At 26.5% G+C, this 24,755-nt stretch overlaps 2 protein-coding genes across 2 annotated transcripts in view; both read right to left on the bottom strand.

The window, feature by feature from the left end:
* The window catches only part of LOC111630344, a 1,539-nt gene extending 1,055 nt beyond the window's left edge, over positions 1 to 484 (bottom strand). Inside the window, exon 1 of the mRNA XM_023374436.1 lies at positions 299 to 484. Coding sequence (XP_023230204.1) covers positions 299 to 475 — 177 coding nt within the window. The 5' untranslated portion in view covers positions 476 to 484. The remainder of the gene's footprint in view (positions 1 to 298) is intronic.
* Positions 485 to 6,458: 5,974 nt separating this feature from the next.
* Positions 6,459 to 24,755, bottom strand: part of LOC111630354 (two pore potassium channel protein sup-9-like) — a 40,457-nt gene continuing 22,160 nt past the window's right edge. The window contains exon 2 of the mRNA XM_023374443.1: positions 6,459 to 7,808. Coding sequence (XP_023230211.1) covers positions 6,991 to 7,808 — 818 coding nt within the window. The 3' untranslated portion in view covers positions 6,459 to 6,990. The remainder of the gene's footprint in view (positions 7,809 to 24,755) is intronic.

Here is a 24,755-nt window from a genome sequence, read left to right as displayed (position 1 = left end):
TGTAAAAATAATAAAATTAAAAATGTTTATATTATAAAATCCTTTAATTTTTTTTAAATTTTACAATCATAAATGTGTATATATAACAAAAACTTAGTAAGTTATTTTATTATAAAATAAATGAATATTTTTTTCTTTTCAAATTTTCTAGAAATAAATCTCTAAATATAATAGAAATTTAACTTTTGAATCCTGTAAAAATAATATCTTAATAAGTAATTTTTAATTGATTAAATGAAATACAAAATTACTTAATTTTATAATTTATATTTAAATATTTACATTAAAAAAATCTTACCATAAATAACTTAAAAGATTTATCTGTTAATTTAGTCCTTTGAGTAATTCTTGGCCACTTAATTCGAAATTTTCCATCATTTCTGTTAGTCCATTCGACATCTTTTCCGTATTGTTTATTAAAAAGTGCAGGAAGAAGAAAATCCTCGATGAGTTTACTGTTAATTTTTACGCTCATTTTAACGGGGCAAACTCTGAAACACGTTTATATAAATTAATTACGATTCTGGATTAATAAACAAAGTTTAAGTTTCGCTTTGGTGTTCTCTTTTGATATAATCAATTTGGAATTTAGCGCTTTACTCCGTTGAGATAAAGGAAAAAGAAGCTAGAAGCGAAACCAAAAATGGATATTGTGTTCATAAGTTAATCCGGCATTATTTTGTTTTCGCCAAATTTAATTCGATACAAGTTATGTTTTTAATTTATATTTTAAAATAATCATTCTTTTAACTGATAATAGTGTAAAAATGTAAAATTACTTCTTCTAGAAGAGATAAAAACGTTCATAAGAAAAGTCTAGTAGGAGTTACTTTTAGTCAAATCTACCTATTCTTATACACACGAGAAGCACGTAAAGTAAACTTCTCTTAAAATTTACCATCTTGAAGGATAAAAATCCTATTTAATGATCTTCAATAAGTTGTATGAAAATCTAAATGCATTTTATAAGATTTAACACGCTTTATTCTTTATTTTTACACGTAAACTTATTCAAATCTTGTATATAAAAGTAAGGAATCTTAATAAGAAAACTTCATACGTCATCTATTTACATTTATTATTTTTAATGAATTAAATTATATAATTATTATGAATTATTATTCAATTTATAAAAATATATTCAAATTTATTGTTCTCGGTCCAAATTTCTGAATTATTATTTAATTGGATTTATTTAGCTTATTAAACTTACTAATGTTACGAATTGGCAACATTAATCGTTAATATTTGTTGCCATAGTTACGTACAAACTAAAGCTCGAACCCAGTTACTCGCCGTTATAAAAGTAAAATATTAATGGATTCAAATTCAAAATAGGAACGAGATTAAAAATTTTAAATTTTAAAATATAGTAAATAAAGTGTGAATAATAATCAATAAATAAAAAATATACGAAAAATATTTTAAGAATGTTGATAACTTTCCAAGAGAAAGAAAAATAAAAATAAAAGAAAAGAGAATTCTTTTGGTGATATTGTTTACTTTTTTTGTTGTTTTGTTTTTTAATAGAACAAGGAATGAAAAATATGTTATTTGTTTAGATAAAAAATCACATATTTTTATATAGAATTATTATATTGTAAATTCTTTAAACAGAAAAAAAAGTAGTTTTTTTTTTAAATTTAATTATTAAAAAAGTAATCTAAAATATTTAAAAAGCTTATAAAATTAAATAATATCACGTAAAAAGTTAATATTTTCATTCAAAATGCATTTAATTTTAAAATATTATTGATAAATTTTTAAATTACGAAAATATCTCTACCGATATTTTTAAATAAACGTTTGTAACGCCATCTATTGATATGTATAAAAATATATATATACATATATATTTATATATTAAATTTGTAAATGAAAGGAAGCATTTAAAAGCTTCTTAAAATAAACGAGCTTTGAGTAGAGTTAAGTAAGTTATATTTTATATATTTATTAAATATTTTTCTTCTTTCTTTCTTTCATAAATTCGAATTTTGTTGATGTCATTAATGACGTAATACGAGATAAATTATTTGCCTCTTTAAAATATACTTAAAATTTTAAACAATTAAAAAATTATTATTAAGTGTAATTATACTTATTAAAATTACCGTAATTTATATATTAAGAAATTTTTATTGCATATTTTGTTAATTTCTTTCATTATTTTTTTAAATTTAACGACCATTTAAGTAATCACGTGATCGTAGTTTTAAATAACGAAAAGCGCCGTCGGTGGCAGAAAAGTAAACTATAGTTGTATTTATTTATTGCCGTTACGGTAATTAATTTCTTTATTATTTTTTTTTTCCTTTCTTTCTTTATGAAATGAATTGAAGGATTCTTTTTGAAGATTTTTATTTCTGGAGATGATTTTTAAGATTGCATTTTAGGAAATAGCTCTTTGGAACAGATGACACTTTTCTAGAAAAATGGATTCTTTAGATGACAATGACCAGTCGCTTGAAACATCAAGTACTTTGATGTTGAAAATACTTTATCAGGATAATAAAGGAGTTATGTTAGCGCTTGAATTTTCCTATATAGACTGGAATATTTTTTAAAAAATATTTATGTATTATATATAAAATTTTCCTGGTTTTTTTACGTACACTTTTATCGCATCATCTAGACTATTTTCAGTATAAAAAGTACATTAAAATAGCGTTATTTTTATTTATTTATTTATTTTTTGATAGAATTGTAATCGTAATTGCTTCTTTTCCAGTATTTTTGTATTTATAAAAGAGAGTACATGAATTTTTTTCTTGTATTATTAATTTTTTTTTCCTACAGCGAATTTTATTAGAATTGTTTCTTTTGAATTTTATCATAAAAGAAAGACTGTCGTCACGCTAAGAGATAACATAATCATATTTTTCACTTTTTCTGGAATTTTTCGTCTCGTATCTTTCAAAATATGAAAGAAAACTTAGCTTTTTTTCTCCCATTTTCTTTCTTTTCTAAGGTGTGATTCATCAAAAAAATAAATAAAAAGAAAATGGTACCATACCTTCCAAGAAAAGAATTACATCATCACTACTTCCAAGCGAAATGACATCACTGTTAATATCTAAACCAATCGTATTACTCTTTACACTAAGCGGAAACCTTTTCGAATTACTTTTTTTTTATTTTTTCCTCTTAAATATTATCACTTTTTATTGGATAATTCAATCATAATTAATTTTTCTTATCGGCTCCTTGTGTAACAAAAAATAAAGAACGTTGTCACATTCAGTAGAAGGTCCTTATATTAAGAAAGAGTAATTACTTCGGGATATTTCCTTTAATACACCGAAGAAGACATTAATTTATCTTGGAAATATACTTTGTCTTACTATTTATTTCTTATAAATAACTACTTAAGAGAATTACTAAAGAATCTCAACATTAAATAGAGGAAGAAAAAGGAGATAAATCATGTAAATTATTAAAGTAAATTCTTGTAAATATTTACATGTGAATAGATTTAAATCTGTAGTCAAATTATCACGAGAAATTCGTCCGTTTTGATCACATATTTCCACTAATTAAAATTAATATGTTATATTATCTTTGTTTATAATACTTTAATAAATAACAAGTGGCTCTATAATTGAAATATGTAACAAGTTATAGCATGTCAATACTGTGTTATTCTAATATATTATTCACGTATAACTACTACATGATCGTTCATGTAATTGGATTTATCTTAATTATCATTTTATGTGTGTGAATGGGATGGGATTTAGACTTGCTGCTACCTTAGGCTATAATATATAAGAGGCCGTTCCAGGAATAGTAAATTTAAAAGCATAGTGCCCTAAACTGTAGCATCGTAGCGCGAAGTTCTAATCTTATGTATGTATGTATGTGTGTAATGTTAATGTTTAACGTGTAAAGAAATGTTTGTGCACATAAATTTCTGTTTTAAAATAAAAGCCCTATATCTAAAAATGTATGGATCTAAGTAGCTTTTTGGATTTTGAAAAAATAACGTTATTTTCTTTTGAAAAACTGGAGAGGATACCTCGCTACTTCGCCATTTTCCTAACTGTAGAGTCATTACAATGATAAAGTGGATAAAACATAAGTGCAAAATGTATCCCTTATATACGTCCCTTACTGTCAAAATATCTATTAAATCGGGTTTATATATAGCAAGCGTATAATGGCCTAAAAATAAGGTTAATCTGAAGATTTACGGTTTAGAAATCCAGCTTAATCTAATACAAACCGACTCCATATTTTTCTATGTACAAATGGTGATAATATTCCGCTCGATATAGTTTTCCTTGGGTGTTTTCTTATCAAATAACTCCAGGATATTCTCCGGATAATAACTTCGAGATAATGGCTAACAGGGAATTAGATAAAGTAAGTCATTGACCATTATCCATTTACCCATTAGGGGGTTACCTATATAAAAGTAATGTTTATTTAAATATGATAAATAATGCATATAAAATAATCATAAGAATACATTTATTTTAAAAGGTAAGAGTCTTTCTTCTCAGTAGATTTGATCTTACAAATTGCTGCCAAAACCGAGACTGACAATATAACTGATAACTCAGCTTTCTCCGAAGAAAGTTTTTTCTTTATATATTTTTTATAGCAATTCTTAGTTTTTATACAAAAATAAACTTCTCTGAAATTTTCTACATAAAAAAATTATATTTTATCTGTGTTTTTCGTGTTTAAAAATGATTTTCCACCATTTTAAGTACTTGAGAGTAGCTTTAAACGATGAAAAATAAATAAATAAAATCGGTATTATTCTGAATATTTTGCATGGATCGAATAGAAAAAATATTCTACTTTTATGACGGAATTTTCCATCATAATTTCTTCTCTTCTTAACGTACTTATTATTACTCTATTGTAGCTAGAAGCATGTCATATAAAGTTTATGATTTGAGTACTAGAGCAGGCGATTGTATGTTATTTTAATGTTTCTCATTTCACTAAAATAAAACGTTATTAGTATAAATGCAAACTTCTTGAATTATTTCCGCTAATTCTATTAATAAAACAAAGAAAAACAACAATAATAAATAGGAATATGTTCATGCTGATGATAAATATACAATGCTGATGTGCTGCACATTCACTGAAAATTGCATAATCTCTAGTAATGTTGTCATCATAGAGTTTATAATAATTTATTCGTATAATTCCTTAAAATTCTTATATGTGTAGCAAATCATCATTAGAAATTAAATGATCAAACGTAACTATTTGATCCCTGGTTACATTAAGAATAATCAAATTAATCTCGAGAGATATTCTATATATAAGAATATTTATTAAACAACAGCAAGTAATGCGTTAAGACGTACAGTACATAATAATTAAATAATATTGTATTTTATTCACATAGTCCTTGTGAATTATTTACGTCAGTTGAATTTTGTGTGTAAAGATTCGTGTAATTTCTCATGCATTTTGCTCACATCTTAAGACTTCTTGTCTCAAGTCATTCGATTATTATTATTATTACTTTTTAATATTTAACGAATTATCATTAGTAACTCAATAATTGAACATAATTAGAAGTTAGATATCTTCTAGAGTTATCAAATTAATCTATGAGAAAATTTATATTAGTTATAACGATTTTAATTGATTAAAATATAGTAAATAAAGCGTGCAAGCAGTTCATCATAACTAAATGATGCTTGGTTCATGCAATTCCTAAGAATTATTTTGATCGTTTGATTCTTACGTTTAAGGATTGGTGTAATATCTCATGATTACTGTTCACCTGAGAAGATTTCTTGTCGGGAGTCATTAAAAATATTCGGATTTTACGGCCGTATCGCGTGATAATTAAAATATCTATTATCATTATCGTACTAAATTATTATCGTAATTAAAACAAGCAACAATAATTATCATAGTATCATTATTTATTTACAATTTTCATCTGTATTTTAACAACATATTATTACAGCTTCAAATATGAGACAGAGAAAAGTTAAATCGAGGTAGTTTGAAAATTAGAAAGGATTTTTTTTTTATATTAATTTATTTTTTTTTTGTCCTTTATATTTACAAAAATGATTTTTCCCTCTTTATTCATTTGTTAAAGAAGAATTTTAAACAAGGATATTCCTTCCACTTTCATAAAATTTCTTTTTTACTTTATAATTAAAATTGGTCTGATAAAAGATTTTAATTTATTTATTTTATAGCAAGATGAAAGAAGCTCTATATTATTTAAAGCATTAATTTTTCTAATTTTAGAGTAATTTAAAAAATTCCAAAAATATTAAACAAATAAATAAATAAATAAGAATTAATTTAATTTTTTAGATATTAACAACGTTTAAGATGATAATGATAATTAACTTTCTTAAATATTATTATTATTATTAATTAAACTCTAGAAATTTTAAAGTTTCGATATGTTTTTTTTTTTGTTTATTTATAGAATAAAATTAAAATTTGAGGGCATTTTTTATATGAGGATATTAATTTTATTATATGTTTATTTTATATAAAAAAGTAACCCGAAATAGTGATATTTTTATATATAATATCATTAGGAATAAGTGGAAATCGTAGCCCAAAAAAATGTATTTTTTCTTATTTTATGTTTTCACTTCAATGCATTGATTAGAAAAAAGGAACTGAAACTTTCATGCACTTCTCTTGATTCTAAATGATGTTATTAGTATAGAAAACTTCCTCTTGTTAGAGGCAAAAATGTCCTTTGTTTTATTATAGTCTCAATATTAAGATTTTAAAGCATGATCCTAAACTAATTCCTTCGTTTTGTGACCCTAAATGATATAAAATGTTTAATCTAACTTCTTCCTTAAGAGTAAGAGTACGTCGGTTGAGAAGATCGTAAATAAACAAGAGCGAACGAAAGGAATTAATAAGGGATTAAAATGAAATTAAATTAAACAATGAAGTTGTAAAGGGATTTAGAAGGGTCCACGAACCATGTAAGGCAATACACGAAATATCATTCCTCCTTTATTCCTAGTGAGAAGGTCAAATCGACGCACGCTTCTGCCTGGGATCATCACTTTGAAAAAACAGAGTTGTATCTGCGTGTATGGAATTCAATATGTCTTCTCGAGTTTCCGAAGTGCTAAGAATGTGCATTGGTAAAAGATGCGATGCCTTCGTAGGTGATTTCCTAAACGAATACTTAGATTTAGGCGTCCTCCTGTGGCTGTAACACGTACACGAACAAACCGACGTTATATCGTCACTATCGGATGTTTCGGGCCCTTGTCCCGATATAATGCTACCATTAGCCGTTATAACGTCACCTTCTAAACGTACCGCCTCTTGAGCGGCCGATTGAGCCTCCGCCTCATCCCTTCTCTCGTCTTCTGTGTTCATGGTCATGAACCTCAAAACTAAGAGGTTCATTGCTGCGGAAACTACGGATAATCCGAAAAGGATGAAAACTAAGCTGAAGGCAACGTACTCGGGCTTCCTTTGCAGTGCACTTTCTTTCTGCAATGCTACGTAATCGCCGAAACCTATGGTAGTTAGAGTGATGAAACAGTAATAAAACGAATCGAAATAATCCCAATGTTCGTATGTGGAGAAAGCAGCCGCACCTGTAGTCATAACTATTGTCGATAGAATTGAAACTAAACATATTAAATTAGTCTCTGACACATCAGTGTTTTTCATTTTGAGGCACCTTTTCCCGTGTTTCAATAAGTAGGCCACGAATGTGTTTAATCGTTCTCCGATGCTCTGGAACATCACCAGGCCGAGTGGAATTCCTGCCAAGGCGTAGAACATACAAAATGTCTTCCCTCCTAAAGTTGCAGGAGTAGAATGGCCGTAACCTGAAACGAAAAGAGATAAAAGTAAGTCTCCACGAGAATTCGTTTGCAGTTTCTTTGTTAGGTTACAAGTTTGATTTGTTGTAAAAAATACGTTTTTTTTTATATTTATACATTTTTTCTTTTCCTTTTCAGGATATTGAAAAGGAAAGTTGCTCGAAATATTTCGTTAGATACGCGAGAATATCCTCGATAAACTTTGAATTTAATTTATCCCGAATTTTTTAAAATTATAATTAACATAAATAAAGATAAGATAACGTAATCAAATTCAATTTTTCACGAAGAACGACGATTGGTTAAGAACAATAAATAAATCAACGTTGAAAGATTTAAAAATTTTTTTCCTGTCGTTGATTGGTTAAAACAATTTTAAGGCCGTCTTAACTTAATTTTAATATAATAAAGGACCAATCAGCGTAAGAATGTACGTATATAAGATGTTTATTTTACAATTTCTATGAAGATGATTAGTGAGCTAAATTTTAAAATAAACAAATTAATTAATTTCTTAAAATAAATTTAAANTTGTTTCTAATACGATTGCTTAACTAATTATGCTAAAAGTTTAATTCTAAATGCAATTAACTCCTCCATAATAAATGGATAATTAATTGTAATATTGTATTATACAGGACGATATATACGCGTATAAAAGTGATAACAAAAGCTCTGTTTATACAGAAAGAATTTTATTAACAAGAAAATAATCGCTTAAAAATAATTCCAGTTTAGTTTTGGTGTCGAGATAATCGTTTAGGTGTAATTAGCCAAAGATATCTAACGTATAGCTGCACTTTATTATCTGCACAGATAAGGATTTTGGGGTCAGTCGATAGAGAAAAAAACTCGTCTTACAAGAGGACAACATCCTTTTCCGGATAAACTCCTCTCTAGTATATATATATATAGTTGACTACAGACGTTCAATAATATTACATCGTGTCACAGAACACATTAAATATAAGTATACAACCGTAAAAGTGTAAGAAGTAACATAAACAGGGCTATTAAATAACATAAAATATGAATAAACACTCGAATACATGTCTAAACTTTCTTCCTTAAGAAATATATTTAAAAAAAATTAAAGTTTAAACGTGCAAAAATAATTGTAAGCAACTTAAATTAAAGTTTTATAAAATATTTGAAGAGTCGGAATTTCTTTAATGTCTGTTTACTTGTGATCTATGTGACTAGGAAACTAATGGTTAGATTTTAATGAAAATTAAATCACGTGTAAAATATAAAACAAGTTTTATCTTAACTAAACTTATGTAAAATTATTGCTATTTTTCACTAGTAAAATTCTTATTTAAAAATTCAACACATTTAAGTTAAAATATAGGCAATAAATTGAGTAAAAATAAAATAAAATAAAGTTATTTTTGTTGTTTATAGATTAATTTAACGAGAATATAATATTCCATATTGTCTATATATAAAATTCCATTATTATATTGTTGTATATAATGTTAATAACAATTATAATTGTTGGACTAATAAATCTTGCGATCCAAAATAAGATTAACCTTTGATAAATACGATCCTTGATATATTTTATCGTATTACTGATTACCATTTATAAAATTATTAATAAATTATTCTGTGATATGATCTTCCTACATCCTTACTGTCATTGCTCGGTGGACATCACATCTGCAGATAACGGCTGTGACGTTACAGGCAGTTGCCAAGACAACGGTCTCCCATTAAAATCATAGTCTTCCAATGCATCTGGTTAGTGTTTCAATTTAGTCGACTGAAATTTCTCAAAATGTTGGCCTACCGAATTCCATTCACGATTCATTCTTAACCGAATTGGATTTTCTAAAGAAGGAATTTGTTTGCTGTTGGGAGTATATAACGTTAAAAATCAGCATCCAATACAGGAAACTTTGATCCTTCTTTCATGCTCTAACTTTAGAGTAATTGAGTATAAAAATCCCTCTTATTATTCAGATATCGAAGAAAGGAATGCCGTGCATGCTATAAGAATTAATAAAGTATAAAATTATGTCTCGTAAGTCTTAGAAAAGATTCTTTTGGATGAAGAGATGAAGATGCTCTACATTATTTAACTTTCAGACGTTCCTATTCTTTGAATATAAAAATTCTCTCTCAAGATACTAGAATTCAGAACAAAACTTCAAGTTTTATTTCTTTAAAAAATACTTTAATAAGAACAAAAAAAAAATATACGAGAGTTACAATCGAGAAAACGGTAGATAGACCTACATAAAATATAAAGTTAACTTAGTAAGATAAACATTAAAGGAATGAAAGATATATTTTATGACTAAGACAGAGATCGTTGCAACTTTAAATTAATCAAAAAGTTGTTTTGAAGATTCCAAAGAAAGGAAACATCGCATTAAACTTTACTAAATATAAGAAATAAATGAGAAAATGTACCTACTTATGGATAGTTGTACTGTACAAGAGAATGTTCCTGTAAACCTCTCGAATATTTTGATAATAAAATTTAAACCCTTGGGTGAATATTCTGCATATCTGATGTTTTTGAATATATTTTTAAAGGAAGAATAAGTTTAAAAAAGAAACAAAAATGTGAATATAAACGATAACAAAACCAACCATCTATTAAGGTGAAAGAATCTACACAAAAGAAATATAACAAAACATCCAACGAGATAAAAATGATCATTAGTAAAAAACAGAATTTTTCAAATGTAATACCATGATTTAAGAAAGATAGATCATGTTTTTTTAAAGAAGAAAAATACAACGATAACGTCACTATCGAATATTTAAGTCTTAAATAGATAGATTACGTATTCTAAAACATAATTTAATTAATTTTATTGTTAAATATATTACGTTGTCTTACATGAAAAAAAAACACAATTTTATATATTTTAACGTCAATTACTTCCTAAAATTGTCAATTAAATAACTAACGAAGTATATTTTATATAATTTAATTTAAAAGATGTTAAGATTCGAAAATGGTATCTTGAATTTCACGAAAAGAAGGAAATTTCTGAGAATATTTCTCTAAATTTCGTTTATATATTATTTTTTGAAATATGGTAAACGCGATTTAGATATCGCTAGAGAAATCATAAATAATCGGATATTTGAGAAAACTGATCCAAAAATTCTCTCTAGGCCTATATTGTATATACAGTACATATACGTTTCCTTGCCTTTTATGTAAAATATAGGTTTTAGTATTCTCCAATATCGTGTAATCGTTAGAAGTGGAATAAATGTTTATTCTTCTGTCAGTGATACAGTAACATATATAAACTTTTAATTAGAATTATTATTGGAAGAAATAGAAAATTAATTATTTTCAAAAATACTTTTTTTATCTACTTACAAATTTTTTATTTTCAATATTAAAAAAATCACGCCTTAAGGAATTGTAATTGTGTTTTGCAATGAGGCTTCCGAGTAAAATTATTAAAAGAATTCTAAAAATATTTTTGCAACTCACTAAAAATTTAGGAGGTTTTAATCCTGATTTTCGACATTTCCAAATACAGAAATTGAATCGAATTGTATGATTGCTTTTGTTTCCTTTCTTCTTTTTTCTTCCTCTATCAATAGCTAAAGAGAAGGAAAAAGAAGAGGAGAACATAAAATATCGTTAATGATAACAATGATGATTTGTTGTTCCTGGTATTAATGCTACTAACTGCACGAAATCTGATACATTCTCAAAGAGGAACTTTGACCTTTTATAATACACATTTTATTTGTATAGAAACCAAGAAAGTAAAAATAAAATAAAGTGAAAAGTAGGTTAGAATGATTATAAAACCACACGTTTCCATTCAAAATCAATAAGTTCGTCAAAAATATCACGAGTAAAAATGGGAGTCACTTTCAAAAAAAAAAACTCATTTCTTTAGTAAATGTTTGCTTAGGAATTTCAGTTATTCTTCGATACAAGACTATAAAAATTTCCTCGATTTAACACAAAGAAGCTTGGTTGTATCGAAATTTTCATCCCGCTAGGATTCCTTTCGGATATTTTCCTAAGATTTCCTACACTCGAACACATGTCTTGACTATGAAAACGAATCCGAAGTTTGGTGATGAAGATGTATCTGTAAATGCACAGTATCGTAGATGGTGATTTGTAAACTTGTCAATAGCACTTGGTCCCCATTTCCACAATCGTTTACTAGGATCTGAACTTCTTTTACGACTATCTGCAAAGCCATAAATAGATTGCAAGTGCGTGAAAATGGCTTCATCTTTTCTATCTTCGCTTGAATTCATGATTAACACACCTGACTCCTTTATGGCTCTGTGCTTTTTTTACGAAAAAATTTTCGATATAATACAGAAAGTAGAATAATTTCCTTATATAAATGTAAATTGAATAAAAAATGTTGGAGAAAAAAAGATTTTTTTTTACAATTTTTAAAAAAATATTTATATAAACATAATTTATAAATATATATTTATCATTGTTTATTTTTATTAAATAAAAATTAAACGTTGTTTAATTTACAAAAATCGAAATTTACTTGATTAAGTTCATTGCATTTTAAACTTTCGAGATTTAAACAGCAAATGTTAATATAATTCGTTCAATTATAAAAGCCGTACGTTAGAAAATGGTTGCTTCCAATTAGTAACTTCTTAATTACATTTATCAATAGCCTGCAGAAAAGCTGTTGAAGTTAAGCAGAATTTTAAAAATAAATCCCGTTTTTGGAAGATAATTCTTCTCGTCCTTTTAATAATTTTCAAAACTAATGAAGCGAATAAAGACGATCAAATTATTTTGGAATGGATTCTATAAATATAACTTTTGGTTTGTCACTCTTTCTCTAAGATGGAAACGACAGAATGCCTTTGTTAAAAATTGAAAAGAGTATTATTGACAATAGATGAGTGAAAAAAAAAGTTGGAGTTGTATAAATATTTAAACCCTTTCCATCAATAATATATAATCTCATCCAGCAACGTTACTTAGGATTTATATAAAGAAGAATAAGATTTTATCCGAGGTTATAAAAAGAAAACCCCTTGGAAAATGTTATTATATTATAGATCTTAATAAATGTTATGATAATCTGAAGTGATCCCTATGGTAATTTAAAGAAATTGTGATGATAAGTATACCAAGTAGAAAATTAAACGTCAACTGTGACATCTAAGTCAATATCAGTGAGAGCGTATCAATAAAACTTATATTAGGATATATCCACCGTTGAAAATTATAAAAATAAATATCTTTCTCCGGATAAATTTAACGTAACTAAAGGAAAAGATGTTTATATATACTGTATAAACTATATATATAATGTTGTGACCACCTGTGCTTATTACTTTATTTTTCCCTCACATATCTTTTATACTAATTAAAAATGAAGATTTATTTTGTTAACGTTATTCTCGTTTAACAAATTTGTTTATTTTTTAACGTTAAATTAGTTTATTTAAACTGCAAAAGATTAACTATTAATATAAATATCTAAGTTAAACGTTAGCAAAGTACACGTTTGTTTTATTAAAGCTATTAATTTTAGAAATATTTTTAAATATTATTTTTTTAGATTTATAATTATGTTTAAATTATATTAAATTAACTTTATTTAAATGATAATTTACGTTAAGGATGATGACGAATGCTTAAATCCATCGAAGAATCTATGTATAGAAGAAGAGGGAGAATTTATAAAGACGATAATAAAGAAAATCTGGATATTTGTATATACTAAAAGAGGCAAGAATTCTTTAAGTTCTTGTTGAAAGGAAGAAGAGATATTGAAGAAAAATGAAGATAAATTAAAAGAACACAAATGTCAAGACTTAAGACAACTGATAAAGGATGTAAAGGTGCAGAGAAGTGGAGATCTCTATAGAAAAAAAAAAAGGTCTTGCCACATAAGCAGAAGCCGGATGATAAAGATGATGATTATAAATCAATTATATTACACGTGTTAATAATAATTCTTTTTAAATAATCATCGAATAAGCATCATTATTATCATTTTAAATCTTTACTCTTATATTTTAATTAATCTATCCAGAAGAAAATTAATAAAGTATCTAAAATAAACTATATTCAAATCTAAAAAGGAAACATAATTCATTTTTAACCATGCACTGACAAGTTTATTGATAACACTTTTGAATGATGGCTACTCTTGAATCAAAAAATAGAGATTTTGTGTGAAAAGTCATCTGCCATTCTTTCTTTTTTTATCTACTGAAAACATTAAAAAACTATATAAATGCAGCAAAAGCCATAATAGAAAGAAAAATTTCAAATATTTCGAGGATTGTATTACGCAACTGTGCGAATAATAAATGTTAAAATTCAACGTAATTTCTATCATATGCCATAATTCGCACGCNCTTGAAATGCTCAATTTTAGTCATGCTAGAAAATTTTTAATTTGAAAAAAAATTCATGACAGATGAGATTGAAAAACTAGTCAAATTAAGCCACTGCTGAGGAATTTTGTGCAAAAGTTAGCAAACGATTTACCTTCACTAATTAGCTCAATTTCTAAGTTTGCAGATATGCTTTGAGGTTAAGTGTAATAGACACACAACAAAGCCTTTAAAGGGTTTTTATAGCATTAGTTATAATCAGATATTGTTTCCTATAGCTTTATTTAAAAATCTTATTTCTGTTTATCCATTAGTAGAGTATTACGCGCCTGTAGATAGGCTTGACTGCGTAAGACCTTCACATACAGAGAAGTAACCTTTACAGGAGCTAGAACGAAAAATAAACTTGTTTTTTTAAACATTCGCTTAAGCGTACCTTTAACATTTCTAAATATCGAAGTTTAAAACCGCTTTAATAAGTTTATTCAAGATAAAAATGGATATGTAAAATGCGAAGAAAGCTCATTAGCTAAAGAAATATCACTTCATTCAATTTTTTCCCTCTATACACAAATTCTTTGCATTTAATTTTACATTGAAGCTATTTAAAGACTATAAATAGTAACGTCTGCTGAGTTATTTTTAGCAACTGCTCCGTAGCACGCAATGCATATTCTTTCATCATCTCAAGTTTTGAGTGAATTTACGCTGGAGAATTATTCTCCAAGATATAACTAAATTTATCGATCGTTAAATAAACTAAAACATTCTATCCTGAAAGTCCTGGATGAAGTGCAGGAGAATAAAATAAGTAAAAAAAAAATATTAAAGCAGCTGCGTTATTATATTTTATTTTCGATAGTTTAAAATCACTAAAAGTGTTTGACGAAGATAAATTCTCGTATCATCCGAACAAAGTTCTTATTATTTTCTCTTATGAATTTCTAGTTTAACATTAATATTATTGCTATATTGCGTGATAAATATATCATCGATTTGCTTATTCTTGGAAAGGTAGAGTGCTAAGGTATATATATATATAAATTCAATGCAATATAAATAAAGAAAAAAATTGACCAATAACAGAATGGAAAGTTGAGATAAAGGAGAACGATTATCTAATTTTAAATTTACAGTATTAGAAGCAAAACAATTTTGCTGCAGCAGTATATGATGATATACCAAACACGTACAAGGAAAATTGTTGGAATGTGTCCAGACATGTGTCTGAGATACTGCTAGGGTATTAATGATGCGAAAGGCATCCGGTCAAGAAAAGTGAAACTATTCCATTAATTCTGGCCACCCAGTCTTAAGAGATCGCGTTAGTTAGCGGGAAAAAAATAAATTCGATACAAAATCAGGCGTGAATTAAATACAAGAGGGAGAAATTTTATTATTAGAAAAGTTAATAATTGTAATATTATTGTTTTGTGTAATAAGGACGAATTGTTTCTTGTAATCCCTTTGCGTTGCAGTGAAACCGATGTGTTGACTTTCGGGCTCTTCTGTCGGTTTTTGGCAATTCGATAGCATTTTATTTATATACGATTCAACTATTTGATAGAACGATCTCTCACAAACAAAAGGCTAATAATCAAAAAACAAAAAATAGTATATTTTTTCTTTCTTCAAAGAGGTATTTTTATTTTTGAAGGCAGCTTAGATGACAACTGCACACGGAAAAGACTAATTTCAACTTCCTCCTACTTTGTTATAATTCGTTTTTGGAGATAAATTTTTTCTAGTTTATTCCATTTTTATCGAAATAAACGCAATGCGACTGAAAAATACTCACTTTTTTTTTTAATTTTTCCTTTGGATAAAATCCATATTAAGTTATAATAAGCGCCTTTCTTTCTCTCAAATAACAAGCTAAATATTCAATTTTTTATCTAATAAATGAATGAAATTAGTAAGTAATTCTACTTTTTAACTATTTTAAAACACGAATAAGTTAATATATTCAGGAATATTTATTTATTTTTTAATATAAAGCTCGTAGAATTACATTCGTTTATCGATGTCTTATCATTCTCATCGATGTTTTATTAATATACGAGTTTAAATAAGCTGAAAAATGGCTTGCTTAACTTATAATTTTTAAATAAAAGTTACAAATAATCAAGATATATAAGACGAAACTTAATTATAACGACAGAAGAGGAGTTGTGACACGTCAAACGATACTCCAACTTCAATTTCATTAAGTACTTTTAAGTAATGGAGATTGCTAATTATTCCTTTAATTGTTCGGTCAACTTAGAAAAATAAAAATGTTTAATTTCTTTAAAATTAAACATTTTCTCTACACCCTTCGATTTAAAAAAAATGTATTTTAAGGAATTAAAAAAATGACCGAATATATTTAAAATATTATATAATTTTTGCGCTTAAAATTACGAGATTTTATCACTAAGAAAAGTAAAAATTTCTTAGATTTTATTATTAAAATTAGATATTTTCGACAATATTTTAACTAAAATTTATTCATATTTATCTCAATTTTAGTAGAACTAATGAGAAAATTATATAAAATAACATTTGATAATTTGTTTCTAATACGATTGCTTAACTAATTATGCTAAAAGTTTAATTCTAAATGCAATTAACTCCTCCATAATAAATGGATAATTAATTGTAATATTGTATTATACAGGACGATATATACGCGTATAAAAGTGATAACAAAAGCTCTGTTTATACAGAAAGAATTTTATTAACAAGAAAATAATCGCTTAAAAATAATTCCAGTTTAGTTTTGGTGTCGAGATAATCGTTTAGGTGTAATTAGCCAAAGATATCTAACGTATAGCTGCACTTTATTATCTGCACAGATAAGGATTTTGGGGTCAGTCGATAGAGAAAAAAACTCGTCTTACAAGAGGACAACATCCTTTTCCGGATAAACTCCTCTCTAGTATATATATATATAGTTGACTACAGACGTTCAATAATATTACATCGTGTCACAGAACACATTAAATATAAGTATACAACCGTAAAAGTGTAAGAAGTAACATAAACAGGGCTATTAAATAACATAAAATATGAATAAACACTCGAATACATGTCTAAACTTTCTTCCTTAAGAAATATATTTAAAAAAAATTAAAGTTTAAACGTGCAAAAATAATTGTAGCATCGTAACAATACCGGGTTGAAATTTTTAATCATATTTTTTAAAATTTATTTAATTTAAAATATATGCTCTCGATCTCGAATTAGTAGTGTCTTGCTCCTGTACATCACACTTTTCCTGATAACGGTCATCTGTGTAATTGTTCTGGAGAACGTTTTTGAATTGAAATCACGTGACTTCCGATCTCGACCGGAAGTTCGTATATAGTAAATCGGATCTCTTGCCTTTAAGCTTTCCACATCTGTTCTCGTTCACGAGATTAAGAAAGGACGGACAAACAGACGGACGAAAGTAGGAATTTATAGGTCTACCATTTTTTTCAAACTGTAGCCAAATTATGTAATTATTAAATAATTAACTGTTCGATGATGAGTTAAATTTTATAGGATCGCTTTGTAATTATCCTGTATTTATCCTGTTTCCTTTATCCTATTACACTGTAATTATCCTTTCTGTGATATTGTAATTACGCAATAAACTGTACAAAAACTGTATAATTTAAAGCATAACTGATTATAAAATTCAAGCATTTCGATGAAGATAAATTCTACAGAATTAATCTCTGTAGGATACAGGATACAGGATTAAATAAAAATTCTATATAAATTTAAAGAGTAACTGACATGAAAATTCCAATTACATATTTAAATTTTACGCTGGACGACTATAAATTGTACAGGATTAATTTCTAATTGAATCTCGAACGTTGTTACTCTGTAAATATTTTTAAATCTATCTTAGTTAAAATATTTAATTATCAAGTTAAACGTTCTCGAAAACTATGTTCTACTTCCATGTCTTTATAGTGTTAAATATAGAATTAAGACGTTGTTGTTTGCCTTGGAAAATTAAGTTGAACTACCACTCGACACACGAGTGCAATTACCTCAATTCTATAAAACTGTGTCGCTATTAAAACAATAATAATTTTAAAAAATATCTAATAAATTAATTAATAACAGCGAGAAGAAGCGTGTTTTTATTGCATTATATTTAAGAAAAATCGAATAAATTCTACGAAAGAAGTCACACAACTTTAAATAACTCGTATATAACCGCGTAAAATTGCACGTAAAAATGCAATTTTCTCTTAAATCTTTCTCGAAAAAAAAAGAAAAGAAAAAAAATTCAATCTGCAAATAGCGTGCATAATTTTCATTCTTTTTTAAAAATATTTTTTACTGTAATTTTTTATACATTATTACCGACATAACTGACACTTTTCATATTTATCCCAACCGCGAAGAGAAATAAATGAAGCTTCCAAGATAAATCGTCTCACCTAGATCAAACAACAGTTAGCTATAGATATATTGTGTGTCAAGTACTAAACTTTATTTTTGTCACCAGTAAATGTTCTACGAATAAACAAATATGTATATATGTCTTACAATATTTTGTAATTTTTATCGACGAATAATCGATTATATAATTTTCTTTAACCTTTATCCCTGTTTTAAATAATAAATATTCTATCTATAGAATGGAATAGAAGAGAGAATAGATGTTCTGTCTATGTTTACATACATTAATATTCTACCTACAAATACTTTATCTATAGAATAGAATACTTTGTAGATAGAGCAGAGAATAAATATTCTACTTATGATTATATATAGAATAAAATATGTGTGTGTATGCTCTTGCGTATGTGCTTGTACAAATGTTGTACAGTACACCTATAGACCTGTTAACGAGATTTTATTTTAAAAACTTTTAAGGTTATTAATTATTATAAAATAGCAGAAAGATTAATTTTGAGGGTAGAGATGAGTTTTATTTTAAAAATTGTAAATGCTAATAACGAGTAAAATCTTTATTAAGTCCGATCTTATTCGAGATATGACACGCGATCCCTCTCTCTATCTCCCCTCTCCGTCGACCTTTAACCACCAAAATTTAACACCGTCGCTGCCTCTAATACATAAACCTCCCTGTAAAATTTCGGAAAATTTTGACAAAAGGCACAGGAGTTATTAAGCTTCAAAGTGGATGAACAAAATCGTGCCACATACACATATAGAAAAACCCTTGAATATTTTTACGCTTCTCGACGTTTCAAGGTCAAAATTTAAACATTTTGGGGAGTTATTTTTTGACCGATTACCATAATTTTCTCTCTATCATATATAACAGCCGGGAAGGTAAATAAAGCATAGCTATTCTACTTAAGAATAGATATTATCTACAGAATAAATTTTGGAATAAATACTCTAATTACGTTTACAGATTTATTAATAAAGTAACTTTATGCAAATAAATTATAGTTATTTTAAGAATGATCGATTTTAAAAAAATTGAACAGACAAACGGACTAACCGCGAAAGAAATCACTACGTAAAACTGTTATTATATAACAGAAAAGCAAGAAAGATAGTTTTTTATATGATTTTTAAAGGGTTATAAAAGATAATTTGCTATAAGAGAGTTTTTAATTCGCTCTTTAAACGTAAAATCTCTTGATATTTGTCGAGAAAGCGTGACGAGATTTGTCTTTCAATTGGTAGAATGCCTGTTTTTCCCTATTCACTTTCCTCCTCTAGTAATGAGTTTGTCCTTTACTTCTTCTCCTGGGGAATAAATGCATTTGTTTCGTCTTATACCACTTTCAATACATGTGCCATACTTTCTTTATCCACGCAATTTTGGTTAAGACTTCCTCTCTACACCTTTAGCCCCCTAACAATTATTTAAACTTAACGAAGAAATACATTATTTATACATTAAACAAGCTGAACATTATTTGTTTAGAATAAATTAAAATAATCAATTAATCGTTAAAATCGCCGAAAACAAAACAAAACCTTTGCCATTTTACATGCTTCAGATGAAAGAAAGAATTGCTGATTTTATAAAATAATTTATATTTAAATTAAGTTTTTTTAAAGCATCGGCTTAAGAAAAAGGATAAGGAGGAGGAGGAAGAGGAGGATGTCGTCAATCCTTTAAAGATGGAGGACGTTAACAGGTTTACAATTTTTATTGAAGCGAAAGTTTAGAAGAATAGAGTTAGAAATGAAGAGAATTATAGAATATTAAAATCTTCCATACTTAAATAAATTAAATTTTTAAGTATCAACTGAAGTAAGAAGAGGAGGAAGAGGATATCATCAATTTTTTTAAGACGAGAGACATTAACAGATTTAGAAGCTTATTTGGATCAATAGTTTTCAAAAAATAGTAAATATAAGTGAGATATCATCTCGGTTATATCATTATATTACGCTGATATCTTCCACGCTTCAAAACACGATAAGATTTATATAATTTTTAAGTATCAGCTCGAGGGGAAGGATGAAGATTCCGATGGATATTTTTAGATTAGAAGCTGAGTTATATGACTAGTTTTGGAGAGTAAAGTTAGAAGTAAGGATAAATGAGAAGATATCATCTCAGTTATATCATATTGATATCTTTACGCTTCAAAACACGATGGGATTTATATAATTTTTAAGCATCAACTCGAGGAGAAGGATGAGGAGGAGAATACTGTCAATACTTTTCAGATAGACATTTTCAGATTTAGAAGCTTACATAAACGATTATTTTTAAATAATAAAGTTTGAGGTAAGGCTAAATGAGAAGATATCATTACAGTTATGTCATATTGATACCTTTCACTTAAAAATTTACGTAATTTACAAGAGAGAGTTTAGTTAGAACGCATTTTCCTATGAAAAATTGCCACATTTGAATAAAAGGAATAAAAAATTTGGTTAGAAATTTATAAAGTAATTTGTCATGTGCGTATTTTAATTGCATTGATTCGAAGTGTTTAATTTAAAAATTAATTTAATGATTAGTTAAGCAATTCTGGTTCTCGACGTGTTGACGAGAAATCAATTTTTATTCAAAAATTATGAAAAATTATATAAGAAATTTAACTTGTTTCTTATTAAAAATGAATGATAATAACTTCGGTTTTAATTTTTTTTTAAAGTTTTATTTATTTTATATCGGAGAAAATTAAAGAATTTATTGTTAAATTATTCATTAAAAATGCTTTAGAGATTTATGTAAACAGTTTTCTATAAATTTGCAGGTAATTATATTCAAATAACCAAGTTTCTAGACTTAATTCTATTAATTAAAAGTTGATAGAATCGAGGGGAATTCCTTAATTTTTTTCTTTAATTTTTCATTAATATTCATTTAAAAAGTATTCATTAATTTTTTAATGAATATTCACACACAAAATAAGATTTATATCAAAGAAATTTATCAAAAAAGTTCTCGAATAATATTTTTATTTCAAATTTTATTAAGAAAATAAATTATTTTATAAATTCTGAACAGTTTAACTTTAAATTCTATTATATTATTCTGGTTTAAGAAGAAATAGTCATACAAAATTTCATTTTTATGAAGGAAATATTTAAATTTAATATATAAATATATATATATTATTATAATATTGAAATTTAATTCAATTAAATACGTTTAATTACATTGTAGAGAGTAAAAATTCTCGAGAAAACTTTAATTTCCTTTACAGTTTATATAAACTGTACTTAAAATTTAATTAATTGCGAATAAAGTTTTAAAGAAATCTTATATAAATATAAATAAATTATTAGCAATATTCATTGTTTTGTATGATGAAAGATTTCATGTGCCTGTCTCATATTGAATAGTGAAACAGAATTACGTCAAGCGTATCCTTTCTGGTCAGTAAAATCATTGATTTTATTGTTAGCAATACTCTAAAAAACAATATTTTCTACATTTTATTCACAATAAAACGCTCTATTTTAACATTATTCTCCTTCATGTAACTGATTCTAACTACATTTATCCATTTGGAATATATTTATCCATTTGGAATATATTTATAAGCATATTTTCTCCCTTAAATTTTAATTCTAGTTATAAATTATACTATTTTTATATTATTTCCATATTCTTTAGTAAGCTTACAACCTTTCCAATCCCACTCTGCATATATAAATTCCAATTTTAACTTTTAAACAAGACACTTACAGATTTTTCGTGTATCTAGAACATATAAGTAGGCATTTTTTAAAAATTTTGTTTATAATATTTACAATTTTGTGATTATTTTACTATAATTTCTGCCTTATTTTGTAAATTGGTAGCATTTTTAACTGTGTTTCGTGTGTATAAATTCCAATTTCGTTAACTAAACAGTGGAATCTCTACGCATCCACCTATACAATTTTAACGTTTATAACTTCATTATAACCCTCTTAAAACTAATCTGATTATATTTTATGTAACATATTATGTTTTTTTTAATTAATTAAGCCGTAATTTAAAAAAAATTGTTGACCTATAAATTCCTACTGGCAGCCGTCTGTTTGTCCTTCCTTAATGTTGAGAACGGTGTTAGATAAAAGTCGTGAACAGATATGGAAAGCTTAGGAGTAGGAGGCCCCAATTAACTATATACTAACTTCCGGTTTGGCCCGGATGTCACGTGATTTACCCAGAACGAGTTACATAGATGATCGGCATACTCTGTTGCTATCAGGAAAAGTATGATGTACAGGGGCAAGACACTTGTAATTTAAGATCGAGAGCGTATATTTTAAATTAAATAAATTAAAAATTGCAGCTTAGCATTGTGACGATGTCATAATAATTTTTTTAAATATATATTATAGCATATTTTTTACTATATAACACCATTATTCCTGCAGGGAAACTCCCTAATTATTCATAAAACATCTATCTAATCTCTTATCTACATAAAAGTCTTCATTTTAATAATTTATACAACATAATATGCACTTATTCATTGTTATATGATGTAAATGATAGTGATATATACAGCTATTTTATATATAGTTACATGTACAGTACACACTTAATTAAGGTTATTTTTTTTAATATTAACAAGATGGTATCTTAAGGAAATTATTAAGAGAAGTCAATTTATATATAAGAAGATTCGATATCAATACAAATTTATCTTTAAAAGGACATACTAAAATTGTATTTAAGTCCAACAAAATCCAATATTTGAGCTTTTTTTATAACTTATCTGCTTCATTTTATAAACTTGGAGCATCGAAAATTCCATTTTCTTGACTTTAATCTTTTAATATATTCCTCCTTATTAATAATTAAAATAACATTAGAAATTTTTAAAACATTTTTTTAAAAAATATTCTCTTTTTTATTATATCTTCATGAATGAGAATTATGGATATAACTTTGCATTTCTATTTATGGTGACTGAACCTTTTTAAAGTATCGATCGACAAAACTTGTTCCACTAATTGCTTATTGTAATGATCCAAAAGTATTCTTGGTTACATTACTTAAAAATTTATTAAATATTACATTTATCTTGCATAAAATTTGGGAAAAAAGTTTCGAAAATGTAAGATATCTTCGTGGTTTATTATTATTTTGAGTTGACTTTCTGCATCTTGCATAATTCCTGATCTTTCCAGCATCTTCTACAACATTCTTTTTACATTATTTATGATCTTTTTAGTGTCTTATTGTATACTTTCTAGTCCTTCCATCAGCTTTCTGCTTTCTTGCATAATTTCGGATCATTTCAGCATGATTTTTCACTGTTACTATTCTTTCTGCATCACTTTTGCATTGCTCTTCATCCTTTCAGCATCACTTTTGCATTGCTCTTCATCCTTTCAGCATCTATTTTTGTATTTCTAATCCTTACGACATCTTTCTTATATAAATTCTGATTCTTTCAATATCTTTCTTGCATAATATCTCATCCTTCCAGCACCTTTTTTGCAGCTTACAGAATATTTATTGCATACTTTAACTATGTAAGAAGAACGCCGAACGGATCAGAATGCGAAACATTCGAATTTCACATGTACTACGAGTCTTTCCAAGAAAAAAAAACTTAACTTATTTTACAAGAAACTAGAATATAAATCGAAAATCTTGTGATTCTTGTTGGATTCGTTTAATATTATTAATTTTTTTTATGATAATGTACGAACTATGTTTAAAAATTAAATCCAAAGATAATTTCATCAAGGAACAAGTTAATAGTAAAAAAAAATTTATTTAGTTTTGTTGGATGCTATTAATAAATTAATTTTAGTGGACATAAAACAATAAATTATTGTTTTCTTTTTATATTGTTAATTAACTGTTGAAAAACTTAATTATATTGTTATTATATTGTATTCAATTTTAACAAAAATAACGCTCTGATTTTGCTTGTTGAATAAGGATTTTAATTTGCTTTCAATTACTTATCTATTATAAATTTAACGAGCAAAAATTATCATATTTTTAATAAATTTAATTTAAAATATATGCTCTCCATCTCAAATTAGTAGTGACTTGCCCCTGTACATCATACTTTTCCTTTAGCATTCAAGTCGTGCCGGTCATCTATCTAACACCTTTCAGAGGAAAATTTTGAATTGAAAATAGTTAATTGTGGCCTCCTGCCTCTAAGGTTTCCATATCTGATCTCATCTTTCATCTATTTAACTCCGTTCTCCAGATTAAGGAAAAACAGACGGACG

This window comes from Centruroides sculpturatus, unplaced genomic scaffold, assembly GCF_000671375.1.
Source record: "Centruroides sculpturatus isolate CEXI.00-Female unplaced genomic scaffold, Cexi_2.0 scaffold680, whole genome shotgun sequence".
In the NCBI taxonomy this organism is placed as follows: domain Eukaryota; kingdom Metazoa; phylum Arthropoda; class Arachnida; order Scorpiones; family Buthidae; genus Centruroides; species Centruroides sculpturatus.
This window is presented reverse-complemented; position numbering and strand designations above follow the sequence as displayed.